A 13,927-nucleotide genomic window follows, 5' to 3' on the forward strand; every position below is an offset into this window, starting at 1 on the left:
TATACTTTGTTATTCTGTGGCTGCTGCATGAGTGGGTCAGGAAGGAGGCCAATGTAGCTTAGCAATAACAGATACATCAGCTCCAGTATCTAAAAGTCCTTTTAATTTATGCCCATGTATTGTTAGTTTCATTTCAGGGCTTTCCTGACCTATTTCTTTTAAATCCAATTGGCAAAATCAGAGGAGCCAAATCACCAATATTCTTGGGGCCCCTTTTGCAGGATGTGGTCTGCGAAGCAGAATTAGCATCCTTATATTATTCTTCCAACTGCCTGAATTAGCCGTGAGACAAATTCTTTACTTTTTATTAATTTTAAAGGGGTGACATTGATAAATCAGGGTACATATGTTCAGAAAAAATATCTCTAGGTTATTTTTACATTTTATTATGCTGCATTCCCATAACCCAAAGTCCAATTGTCTTCCATCACCTTCTAAATGGTTTTCTTAGTGCCCATATCTTCCCCCAACCACCTCTCTCTCCTCCCCCCACCCTGTAACCCCCACACTCTTGTCAATGTCTATGAGTCTCATTTTTATGTCCCACCTATGTATGAAATCATACAGTTATTATTTTTTTCTGATTTACTTATTTTGCTCAGTATAATGTTATCAAGGTCCATCCATGTTGTTGTAAATGATCCAAAGTAATCATTTCTTATGGCTGAGTAGTATTCCATAGTATATATCTACCAAAGCTTTTTAATCCATTCATCCACTGACGGACACTTGGGTTGTTTCCAGATCTTTGCTATTGAGAACAATGCTGCCATAAACATGGGGGGTGCATTTCTTCTTTTCAAACAGTGCTATGGTGTTCTTGGGGTATATTCCTAAAAGTGATATGCTTGATCAAAAGTCAGTTCAATTTTTAATTTTTTGAGGAATCTCCATACTGTTTTCCACAGTGGCTGCACCAGTCTGCATTCCCACTAGCAGTCCAGGAGGGTTTCCTTTTCTCCACATTTTCGCCAGCACTTATTCTGTGTTGTTTTGTTGATGAGCGCCATTCTGACTAGTGTGAGGTGATATCTCATTGTGGTTTTAATTTGCATTTCTCTAATGATTAGTGATGTTGAGCATTTTTTCATATGCCTATTGGCCATCTGTATGTCCTCTTTGGAGAAGTGTCTATTCATTTCTTTTGCCCATTTTTGGATTGGATTGTTTGTCTTTCTGGTATTGAGTTTTACAAGTTCTTTATAAATTTTGGTTATTAACCCCTTATCAGATGCATTGTCAAATATATTCTCCCATTGTGTAGTTTGTCTTTTTATTCTGTTCTTATTGTCTTTAGCTGTGCAGAAGCTTTTTAGTTTGATAAAGTCCCATTTGTTTATCCTGTCTTTTATTTCACTTGCCTGTGGAGATAAATTGGCAAATATATTGCTGCGACAGATGTCAGAGAGCATACTGCCTATGTTTTCTTCTAAGATGCTTATGGTTTTATGGTTTACATTTAAATCTTTTATCCATTTTGAGTTTATTTTTGTGGATGGTATAATTTGGTGGTCTAGTTTCATTTCTTTGCAGGTAGCTGTCCAATTTTTCCAACACCATTTCTTGAAGAGGTTGTCTTTACTCCAATGTATATTCTTACCTCCTTTGTCAAATATCAGTTGTCCATAAAAGTGTGGGTTTATTTCTGGGCTCTCAGTTATGTTCCATTGATTTATATGCCTGTTCTTATGCCAGTAACAGGCTGTTTTGAGTACAATGGCCTTATAACTTGATATCCAGAACTGTGATACCTCCCACTTTATTCTTCCTTTTCAAGATTGCTGAGGCTATTGGAGTTCTTTTTTGGTTCCATATAAATTTTTGGAATATGTGTTCTAAATCTTTGAAGTAAGTCATTGTTATTTTAATTGGTATTGCATTGAATTTATAAATTGCTTTGGGTAATACAGACATTTTAATGATGTTTATTCTTCCTAACCATTAGCATGGTATATTCTTCCATTTGTTTTTATCTTCCCTGATTTTTTTTATCAATGTTTTCTAATTTTCCAAGTACAAGTCTTTACTCTCTCTGGTTAAATTTATTCTTAGGTACTTTATTTTTTTGGTTGAAATGCTAAAGGGGATTGTTTCCTTAATTTCTCTTTCTGATAGTTCATTGTTAGTGTATAAAAATGCCTCTGATTTCTGAGTATAAATTTTATATCCTGCCAGCTTGCTGAATTCATTTATCAGGTCTAGTAGTTTTTTACTGAGACTTTCGGGTTTTCTATATACAATGTCATATCATCTGCAAATAATAGCTTTACTTCTTCTTTTCCAATGTGGATGCCTTTGTTTGTTTGTTTGTTTGTTTGTTTGTTTGATTGATGTGGCTAGGACTTCCAGAACTATGTTGAATAATAGTGGTGAAAGGGCGCTCCCCAGCCTTGTTCCTGATCTTAAGGGGATTGCTATTCATTTTTGCCCATTGTGTATGATGTTGGCTGTGGGCCTGACATAGATGGCCTTTATCATGTTGAGGTATGTTCCCTGTATTCCCACTTTGTTGAGAGTTTTGATCATGAATGGGTGCTGAATTTTATCAAATACTTGTCCTGCATCTATTGAAATTATCATGTGGTTTTTCTCCCTCCTTTTGTTTATGTGATGAATCACATTGATTGATTTACAAATATTATACCAGCCTTGCCTCCCAAGAATAAATCCCACTTGATCATGGTGTATGATCTTTTTTCATATATTGCTGGATCCGGTTTGCTAATATTTTCTTGAGGATTTTAGCATCTAAATTCATCAGGGATACTGGCTTATATTTTCTTTCTTTGTGTTGTCTTTGCCTGGTTTTGGAATCCGAATTTTCCTCGCCTCATAAAAGGAGCTTGGAAGTCTTCCTTCCTCTTGAGTTTTTTGAAATAGCTTGAGAAGGACAGGAGTTCGTTCTTCTTTGAATATTTGTTAGAATTCACTTGTGAAGCCATCAGGCCCAGGACTTTTGTTTTTTGGGAGTTTTTGATTACTGTTTTAATCTCATTTGCTGTAATTGGTCTTTTTATGTTTTCTGAATCTTTCAGGTTAATTTTTGGAAGATTATATGTTTCAAGGAATTTGTTTATTTCATCTAGGTTGTCTAGTTTTTTGGCGTACAGTTCTTCATAGTGTTTTCTTACAATATTTTGTATTTCTGTTATGTCAGTTGTTATTTCTCCACTCTCATTTCTAATTTTATTTATTTGAGTCCTCTCTCTTTTTTTCTTGGTGTATCTGGTTAAAGGTTCATCGATCTTGTTTACCTTTTCAAAGAACCAGCTCCTGGTGTCATTGATTTTTTGTATTGTTTCTTTAACCTCTATGACATTTATTTCTACTCTGATCTTTATTATTTCCTTTCTTCTACAAGCTCTGAGCTTTATTGCTGTTCTTTTTTTTCTAGTTCTTTTAGATGTCTGGTCAAGTTTTTTATTTAAGCTTTTTCTAGTTTCTTGAGGTATACCTGTAATGCTATGAACTTCCCTCTCAGGACTGCTTTTGCTATTTCCCATAAATTTTGAGTTGATGTAATCTCATTATCGCTTCTTTCTATGAATTTTTAAAATTTCTTCTTTGATCGCATTGTTTACCCACTTGTTATTTAATAACATGCTATTTAGTTTCCAAGTGTTTGAGTATTTTTCAGTCTTTCTGTTGTGGTTGATTTCTAGTTTCATGCCATTGTGATCAGAGAAAGTGCTCGATATGATTTCAATTTTCTTAAATTTGTTGAGACCGCTTTTGTGCCCTAACATGTAGTCTATTCTAGAGAATGTACCATGAGCAATTGAAAAGAATTTATATTCTGTTGTTTTAGGGGGAAAAAATTCTGAAGATATCTATAAAATCGAGTTGATCAAGTATGTCCTTTAAGTCTGCTGTTTCTTTGTTAATTTTCATTCTTGAGAATCTATCTAGTGATGTTAGTGGGGTATTGAAATCTCCTACTATTATAGTATTGCTGTTGATCTCGCTCTTTATATCCATCAAAGTCTGCTTTATATATGTAGGTGCTCCTATATTAGGTGCATAGATATTTATAACTGTTATATCTTCCTTGTTGGATTGCTCTTTTTCATTATGTACTTACTTTCTTTATCTCTAACTATAGCCTTTGTTTTAAAGTCCATTTTGTCTGGTATAAGTAGTGCTACCCCAGCTTTTTTTTTTTCATTCCATTTGCGTGAAATATTTTTTTCCATCCTTTTATCTTCAGTCTATGTGCATCTTTTGTTTTAAGAAATGTCTTTTGTAGACAGCATATGTATGGGTCCTGTTTTCTTATCCATGAAGCTACTCTTTTGATCGTATCATTTAACCCATTTATATTTAAGGTTATTATTGATATGTAATTATTTATTGCCATTTTATTCCTTAAAACTGTATTTCTCTTTTGCTATATTCTTTTTCTCCTTTGATCTGTTTACAACAGGCCCCTTAGCATTTCTTGCAGCCTCGGTATGGCTGTAGTGAATTCCTTGATTTTTTTTTTTTTTTTTTTTTTGTCTGGAAAGCTTTTTATTTCTCCTTCAATTTTAAATGATAGCCTTGCTGGATAAAGTAGTCTTGGTTGTAGGCTCTTGTTCTGCATTACTTTGAATATTTTTTGCTGTTCCCTTCTGACCTCAAGTGTTTCTGTTGAGTAGTCAGAAGTAATCCTTATGGGGGCTTTTTTGTTGGTGATAGTCTTTTTTTCTCTAGTAGCTTTTAATATTTTCTCTTTATCACTTAGCTTTGGTATTTTAATTATGATGTGTCTTGGTGTGGATTTCTTTGGGTTTCTCTTAATGGAGTTCTCTGTGCTTCTTGAATGTGAGATGTTTTTCTGCCTTAATTTAGGGAAGTTTTCAGCTATGATATGCTTGAACAAAGTCTCTATCCCTTGTTCTTTCTCTTCTTCTTCAGGAACCCCTATGATGCAGATGTTATTTCTCTTCATGTTGTCACAGAGCTCTCTTAGAGTTTTTTAAGCTTTTTGAGTTTCTTTACTTTTTTCTGCTCTGCTTCTGTGCCTTTATTTATCTTGTTCTCTAACTCGCTTATTCGATTCTCAGCTTCATCCATCCTGTTTTTAATTCTTTCCATTGAGTTCTTCATTTCTGATATTGTATTTGTCATTTCTGACTGATTCCTTTTTATTATTTCAATGTCCTTTTTTATATTTGCTATCTTTTTATTTAGGTGTTCATAATGACCATCTATTGTTGTTCTAATATCGTTGAGCATCCTAATAATTGTTATTTTGAACTCTGCATCTGGTAATTTTGTTATATCTGACTCATTCAGGTCCTTTTCTGGGGATTTCTCTTGATTCATTTGTGTTGCATTTCTCTGATTTCTTATTTTCTCTGTGTAAAGGAAGGTTTTGGACACTGGAGTCCACTGGACATGTCCTCTGTGTTCCCTAGATATGGTCTTTCTGCAGGCCCACCACCCTCTCTGCTATTGCTGCCTATGGTGTTCAGGTATGGCCGTTGCCGGTGCCTTCCCCCTGGGGCTGTTGCTGTGGTTTCCACCTCTTTTTTATGGGAGTGGCTGTGATCACGTGCTCAGTTGTACAAGCCTTGGTGGCCTTGGCCTTTGCCCTGCCCCCATGGGTGGCAATATGCTCGTCCCTGAGAGCAGAAGTGAGTATCTTTGCTCAGCTGTGGGTTTCTGCCTGTTTCCAGGTTTTCGCCTGCCCCTGCTGGAGGAGCTCGCTCATGAGACGGCTACAAGATTTGGTTCCGCAGGCCAGGTGGGAATGCGTGCCCATGCTCAGTAGCAGGACTCTGCCTGTTCTGGGTTTTTGGCTCCACCCCATTTGGAAGACCGGGCTCTTAGGTCAGGCCACAAGTCTGGGTTCCGCAGGAGGGGCTAGGCTGTGCTCCTGTGCCCTTGCTCAAGGGTGTGTCTCAACCCCTTTCAGGGCTCCTGCCCTTTTCCCATAGGCTGGATTACAGGCTGCCTGTAGCTGGGCTTGACTGCTTTTGCATGCCCACTCCTCCCCAGCTGGGCAAGACTGAGCTCATTCCTGGGCCCAGTGGTGGCCAGCCAACTTCCAATCTTGCCGACAGAACTTCGCTTCTGTGTCCCGCTGCTGCCCGCACTCCAGTGAGCCCTCAACCATGTGGATGGGGGCACTGCAGCTCAGACCCTAACACTCACTACTGTAGTCCCAAATGTTTTCTCTTTCTAAGTGACCATACTCTGAGTGCTGCGGGAGAGCTTGTTTGGCTGGTGTCCTGCTTCCCTTTGCTGGTATTGCTGTTTCCAGGGAAAATATTCACTTCATATTTGGGGATAGACTTGTTCCAGGGGTTAGGGTGGCTGTCTCTGAAAATGTTTCTCCCTGTGCCTCCTAAAATACACTCTCTTCCTGCTACTCTGGTCCTCTCCTCTCTCCCCATCCCCCGGAGCCCCAGGTGAGTGGTTGTGAAAGAGGTGTTCTGCGCGGTCCCTTTAAGAAGAATCTTGGGTCTGAGAAATCAGTGTCTTTCTCACAAATACTATCTTGACTTGTTTTCAGCTAAATACTGTCCATACGACTCTTCTAGGTTCTGGGGCTGCAAGCTGGGGCTTTGTACCTGGGATTCAGGACCCTCCCCTCTCTGCTAAAATTACTTCCAGCCATGCGAGTCTCTCCCAGTGGCCATTTGCTCTGGGGAGCTGGGCAGCCCTCTCCATGTTTCTGCTTTTTCTACCAGTCTCGGTGTGGCTTCTTCAGTGTTCCTTGGTTAAGGAGTCCTTTTAGTTTAGTCCAAAGTTGGTTTTTCCAGATGATAGTTCTTAAAATTAGTTTGTAATTCACTTTTGTTCTGGGAGGTGGGTGTTGGTACGTCCACCTATTCCAGCGCCATATTGTATTCCTAGAATTCATTCTTGATATAACATATTATTCTTCACTTCTCTGCCTTATCTCTTGTCATTTAATATGACAATCAATTCCTTAAGAAAATTTACTAGTTCTTTCAACAATATACATCAAGAATCTCCTATGTTTGGTGCAACATAGATCTCTACATGGCCTTCAGTGATGTGCTACATCTTAACTCATTTTTACACTATTTTGTTCTTGCAATTTTCAGTCGTTCTTCATTGTCATTTCTGTCTAACAGTTTCCTGTATTTTCAAATTTTTTATTTTAAAATAGTGATGTCAGAAAATTGGTAAAAAATGGAAAAACAACTTCCAATGAGAAGCATTAGATGACTCAGCAATCTTATATACACCATGCCATCTCCACCTCCCCACAAATGGCATCACTGCATCTCATGGTGTTGATGTGTGAAATTATATTATTTTACCCTCTGTGTGGCTCATCTATAAACTCCTGTGTTATATCTTGTGTGCACTGGGCTGCCTCCCTTGTCTTTTTCATTCAGTCCTCTCTGTAGAGCAAATTCTCCCCTACCTTCTGAGAAATACCTCATGGGAGATAAAACTTCAGCAGATCTGCTGCTCTTCCAAGATGTGTTTATGTTCATGCTGAAATGCTAGCTGACTGCCTCAGAATTCTGTTTGTACACAGGTACAGGCCAGACCTCTGAACTTTCAGTGTTCCTCTGTGCCCTCCAGTCAGTGAAGATTGTAATTTTATTCCTCATCCTGGCAGGTGGCCTAGTGTTTCTTTTTGAATGAAACTTTTTCCTTTAGGCTGATGTTTCCAAACATCACAAAATGTGTTCTGATGTGGGGAATGAGTGAGCTGTTCCAGTTCATAGTCTTTGCTATGGGGGCATTTTCTTGATGTATTTCTTGGTAGTTTTCTTTCAGCACAGTCTCTCTCATTTAAAATTTTTTATTAGTTAGAAGTTTTGGATGATGTTTGTACATGCTCATCTTTTCTCTCTTATTTCTGTTCTATCTCTCTCTCTCTCTCTCTCTCTCTCTCTCTCTCTCTCTCACACACACACACACACACATGCAGAGTTTGTCTTCTAAATCCTTTATGGTGTTGTCTAGCTGTCATATTTTTTATTTCCACAAAGTTCTTGTTTTAGTTTAAATGTCTGTTACTCAAAGGAAGAACATATTGTAGTAATCTGCACTTTCTAAAGACCCATTACATGTCCCACATGAGAGAGTTCTGTCTCACCCAGAGAACTTTGATCTCTTCATAAGATTATGTGTCTTTTAAGAACCTGTTAACTCTCTGTCTCTCTCCATTTTCATGCCCTTAATCTGTCAAAATCAATGGTTAGCACCTGGGAAACACAGAGTAGGATTAAAAGGATGGGAGGAATGAAGAGTGTTAATTTTGACTTAAGGTGAAGTTTTTGTTGTCCTACATCCAAGAATACACTCTATACTGATTGGAGACATTGACCACCATACTATAGGAGTGGAGAGCCTCTGAAAGTATGCTCCAAGTAAACATATGAAAAACCAGTGCCTTAGGCTTGGTGTATTGAACTTGTCAGAGAGAGAGTAGGGGGTGCAGAAAAAAGACATTTGAGGGGCAGAGTCTAGGCAGAGCGTGATAACACATGTCCTGGGGAGGATTTGAGGTGCAATGATAAAGTCAAGAGATTCTGCAAATCAATCCTTTTTAGCTGGTAAACTCAGTTTGTGAGTTTGAAGCAGAGTTTCTAAACATAGGTGGGGTCCTCAAGAAAGATAATACCGGGAGGCAACAAACAGACAGTTGACATCAGACTTGATCTGACAGGAGGTGTCTGCAATGCAGAAAGTATCCTGAGGGTTAAAATACAGAACCTGTTCTCATGGGCAGGTCTCTCTCAGCTGCCTCTCAGAGAGTGAGATTCTGTGGAATCTTCTTCTGTGTTTTGGTGAAATATACAAACATAAGCCTTTGCCGGTTTGCTCAGTGTTAGAGCATGCACTTGGCTTGTGGATGTCCCAGGTTTGACTTTTAGGACACACAGGAGAAGCAACCATCTGCCTAACCACCCCTCCCCCTCTTTCGCTTTCTCTCTCTCCCTCTTCCTATCTCACAGCCATGGCTTGATTGGTTTGAGTGCATTGGCCCTGGGTTCTGAGGATGGTTCCATGGAGCTTCTACCTCAGGCACTAAAAGTAGCTCAGTTCTGAGCATGGCCAAAGTGAACAGAGCATCAGCCCCTTTTGGGATGCTCTGTGTATCCTGGTCAGGGTACATGCAGGAGTCTGCTTTCTAACTGCCCTCCTCTTGCATGGAAAAGAAGAAAATAAATTACAAACATAAAATTTATATTTTAAATCATATTATGTGCAGAATTCACTGGCATGTGTTATATTCAATCTCCGTTTTACCACCATCCATGTCCAGAGTTATCCAGACCGAGGGCATAGCCATTAATCTCACTTTTTCTCTCCGGCCCAGCCTTTGTGATCATGAGATATCTCACCTCCCACCCCTCAGCAGCCCAGGGAAGACACATTCCTGTCCAAGACCCTAGTCTGTCACTGTTATCACAGTAATACTGATAAATGCCCTGCCATGCCCACATTGCAGAGCTAGAGAAGTAGCCAAGGAAAGGTCTCCAGGTGACCCCGTGGGGATGCTGGGAGTCTCTGGTTCATGCACAGTCTTGCTGTCCTCCAAAGTTCAGGGGCTCTCACGGCCTCCACAGTCATGTGGTACTTCACCTGCAGCAGGGGAGCTGGGGATGGGGACCACACAGTTCTACCCACAGAGGTACTCACATTGTTCCTGGACTGGGGCCTGCGCAACACTAGCTTTTGAAATCTTCCCAGTTGTTGCTGAAAAGACACAGAGCCAGGCTGGAGGTCAGTGGTGAGACATTCTTCATCCCACGTCCGACAGTGGTAACAATCTATTCCTTTAATGAAGACCCATAAAAACAAAGTGACACAGAACCTGTAATCTCCGGAACAATGGCTTCCCATCCGGGTCTCCATGTTTGTAAACACTTAAGTATTTTAGCAACATTAACATTGATTGATAGTGTTTGTTCTTTATATTGTTACTTTTTCCCAAATGTACACTCAAACCACTCAATGACAGGACTCTTATATCACAAAGGAATAACGTGACAACAGAGGTATAGTGCATGCTTGTGTGTCTTTGTCTGTGTGTGTGTGTGTGTGTGTGTGTGTGTGTGTGTGTGCATGTCTCCTGTGCGTGTCTCTGGTGTGTCTGTGCATCACTAATTGGGCATGTTTCTGATGTGCGTAAATATGTGTATATGAGTGTGTGTGGTTTAATGCACACACTGTGATTGTGTATGAAGATTTATTTTAGGGTCTGAGAGGCAGAGAAGGCTTTCAACGAGCAGGGGACGGACACAGGCTTTGCAGACTAGGCTGTTCGCTGTCCTGTGTTGGGACAGCATAGAGGGAAAGGGACCGTAATGAGCCCATGGGCATTGCTGTGACCCAACGTCATGACGAGTGAATGGCATGTAGACAAGATGGCTGAGCACAGCATATGAGTGAACAGGGACATGGGGACAGAAGGGAGCCCAAGACGGGGTCAGGCCAGGCTTGTATGACCCATCTATGGGGGCCTTGTCTCCCCGCACGATTCCAGGCTGCGTTTCTCAGGCTGTGACAAGAGCTCCGTGACCCTGTGTCCACAGAGCACTGAATGTGGATGAAAAAGAAGACGTTCCAGAAAATAGAGATTAATTTACATGGACATGATCCCCCTGTGATCACATTTATTCAAAAGGTTTTGAACAAAGTTGATAATTGTAGGTACCACTTACTATTTATTTTCTATTTTCTCAGGAATGTTTATAGAAGCCGGGCCAGGCTGGGGTGCAAAGGAAAGAATAGTATGTACAATATACCAATTATACTTAAAGAACGTGTGTATGTCTAATAACAAATCCTCTTCCTTCAAACATTTAGAAACACATGAGCTCTAGTGTTTCAGAGTACGAAAGGATGTTCGAAGAGAGGCTAGACCGTGGGGGGGGCATGACTCAGTGGACTCTTAGGGTCAGCAGGCAGAGAAGCTCAAGTAGGCTCATTCCGTCCCCAAAGAGATCCACACCTGAGACTGGGACTGTCATGTCTGTGCCGTGGGATAAAAGACTTTGTAGATGTGATAAAGTTACAGATTTTGAATTAAGGAGATGATACTGAATTTTCTGGTGACCTCTAAATGTCATCCCAAACATTGTACATGAAAGAGACCATGAGATTTTCATACACAGAGAAAAAATATAGCAATGTCCCCTCATGGGGCAGAGAAAGGAGGGATGTTGATACTAGACGAGGACAGCCACCAGCCTTTAGCTGGAGGCACCAGGGATAGATGTTCCCCTCGACGTTCCAGAGCCAGCATGGCCTCCTGACACTGTGATTTCAGCAGAGGTTACAGATTTTACACTTTTGTACATGGCACTTGGGCCACCATTACACCTGGACACAGGGTTTCCCTACATTACTCCTGATGCCACCCCCTGGCCCCTGCGTGATGAAAACCACTCCAACTCAAGGTCAGAGACTGTTGGATAAAACAAGAGAGACAGCAAAGTGCAGGAGAGAAATTTATTGAAGCAAGATGTTGAAACCTTCACATTGTCCAAGAAACATCAGGTCATCATTGAACGACAAAGAACTGGCATGGTAGATTGTTAAATCTGTCTGTTACATGCATCTTCCGTGCGGATCTGAAATAGAAAAAGAAAGAAAAGAAACATCAGTCATGAAGCCTCCACAGAAGACATGTTAACACAGACTGTTGTTCACAACCCAGATGTGGAAGAAACTGCAACCAGCAAAGGGAAGTGGAGGCACCAGGCAGGTAGCCGTGCGTGTGGGGAATTCAATAGTCCTGGTCCAGTCTGCACAGACCGTGCGAGTCAGGAGAGAACCATGTCCACACCCCGCAGATAAACCCTGCGTGTCCCCAGAGATGGGCTCAGGTCTCTAGTGGAGCGAGGAGGAGGCTCAGGAGTTGGGCAGAGCAGCCCGGTGTCCTTTCTCTGAGTCCCAGGATGAGTACTCCACTTGTCACTAAACGGGAACACAGGGCTGAGGGACCAGTACAGGATGAGAGGGAACGTGGGCTGTTCTCCTTGCAGATGCCCCGCCTCCAGGAGAGGAAATTCCCCATATGGCACAGGGACTTCCCCACACTGAGAATCCAGCTAGTGAAGACATTTGTGTGAAACCTGAATTAATTCCAGGGCAGACGAGCTGAGAGACACCTTTACATCTGTGTGATCTCTGCATGAGGACATGATTGAAGTGTTTCAGCTCCACACGGGGCTGCAGAGGACACAGGGAGGGTCGCAGCCCCTGGCTGTGAGACGTGGGTTGAAGTACACGAGTGGCCTAGGCTCTGTGAGAGCAGGAAGAGCCCCTAGCAGCCGCCCCTCTGTCCTCACAGAGGGCAGGACCGGCTCTGTCCCTCTCGCTGTGTCCCCTTCTCCCTCCCAGTCCTCCCGTGAGAGTCCCAGGGACTGTGCCACTGGGTGAGGGGTCCCGTCCTGCTGGGGGAACAGTCTCTGGCCCTGCCCCATCACACCCTGTGGACCTGGCTGTCCCTCTCCTCAGGACACTGTGGGGAACCTGGTGCCCAGAGAGGTTATCTGAGAAGGAGGAACATGCCCACGCTGTGTGCAGCCTTAGTCCAGCTCAGCAGGTGTCACGTTATCATAGACCTGGTGTGCATGGGCCACTCGATCAGAGGTGAGCAGAGGGGCAGCTGCCTTCATACCCTGTGACCCCAAAGCAGGACCCTGTGCTGCTGAGCATCAGCCTCTATGTAATGGAGAATAAATTACCACATATCTGTGAATTTTCACAGTGTCTTCAGAAGAAATCTTATGCAAACACTTCTTCACTTCCACGTTGCCCTAAACAGCTTCCTGAGATACATCGTATCTCTGAAGTTCCTCACGGTAAGCGCTGACAGAATCCAAAAGCTCATCACTTGAGAAAGAACTGCTGGGCAGACTATTACATTTGCTAGAATAGAAGAAAAACAAACAATAGATGTAAAAAACTTTTTTCTACGGCTTCGTACCTTACAGTGTACAAGAGCCTCGCAGGGTTTATGGGCACATCTCCTAACTGGCAATGACAGTGCAAAATCCTGGACGTTGTGACCTTGTCAAGATCACAGAGCACTTCACAGAGCTCAGTCTGGAAAGCTGGTTGGCAGATCCCTAGTTCAGGTTTATCCTTTGTAAAGTACACCTGCGACTTTCCAGATCTCCTGCTTTGTTGAAATTAACACTTTCCAGATTTCAAAACTTAAAGTTTGCCTGTCCGTATGGTGAAACCTTCTTTAGTCTTGATATGGGGAGAAAGGAGAAGTTATCAGTCAGTCTTTTAACTGAATGGCAGTAAGAACTGACTAGCGGTCAGAGAAAGGAGACTAAATCTTGAGAGGAACGAGGAAATCTACTAATGTTAGAAGATGCTCCTTTAAGACTAAATTAGGCTATAGGTTTATGTCATTGGATAAAAACCGCTGAAACGGTTCTGGAAAAAATGACTCTATGAGTTTCACACATCTGAAATTATACACATGTCTTGATGACTCTTGTGTTCTACACTGATGTACAGAATTCCTTAGAGAAGGTTGGAGGTGGGAACTGGGGCTTACTACCAACCCCACTGGAATTGTGCTGAGACCTGAAGTAACCACTTTCGCTGATCTGGATTATTTACCGTTCCCCTAAGTCTTTGCAACCACCTGCTACCCAGAATGTGCCCTACCAGGCTCTGATCAGACCGGATCAGACAGCATCTACACGGAGATGGTGAGAGGGTCAGATCAGAGGCCACATGGAAAAACAGGAGGGGGTTCAGAAAGTCAGATGAAAGAGAATGACCCAAAAGGACTTGAGGTCATTTGGCTCAGTGGTAGAGCATTGGTGGGCATGCAGAAATCACAGGTTTGATCCCGGGCCCAGGCACAGGCAATCAGAAGTTCCCATCTGCTTCTCCACCCCTCCTCTTTCCTTTCTCTCTGTCTCTCTCTTCTTCTCCCACAGCCAAGGCTCCATTGGAGCAAAGTTTGCCCAGGTGC

General features: G+C 41.8%; 1 protein-coding gene across 1 annotated transcript in view; it reads right to left on the reverse strand.

Annotated features, from left to right (window-relative positions):
• Positions 1-11,513: 11,513 nt before the first annotated feature.
• Positions 11,514-13,927, reverse strand: part of LOC136388562 (secretoglobin family 1D member 2-like) — a 395,093-nt gene continuing 392,679 nt past the window's right edge. The window contains exon 3 of the mRNA XM_066360386.1: positions 11,514-11,555. Coding sequence (XP_066216483.1) covers positions 11,520-11,555 — 36 coding nt within the window. The 3' untranslated portion in view covers positions 11,514-11,519. The remainder of the gene's footprint in view (positions 11,556-13,927) is intronic.

Source organism: Saccopteryx leptura, chromosome 1 (assembly GCF_036850995.1).
Source record: "Saccopteryx leptura isolate mSacLep1 chromosome 1, mSacLep1_pri_phased_curated, whole genome shotgun sequence".
NCBI lineage: Eukaryota > Metazoa > Chordata > Mammalia > Chiroptera > Emballonuridae > Saccopteryx > Saccopteryx leptura.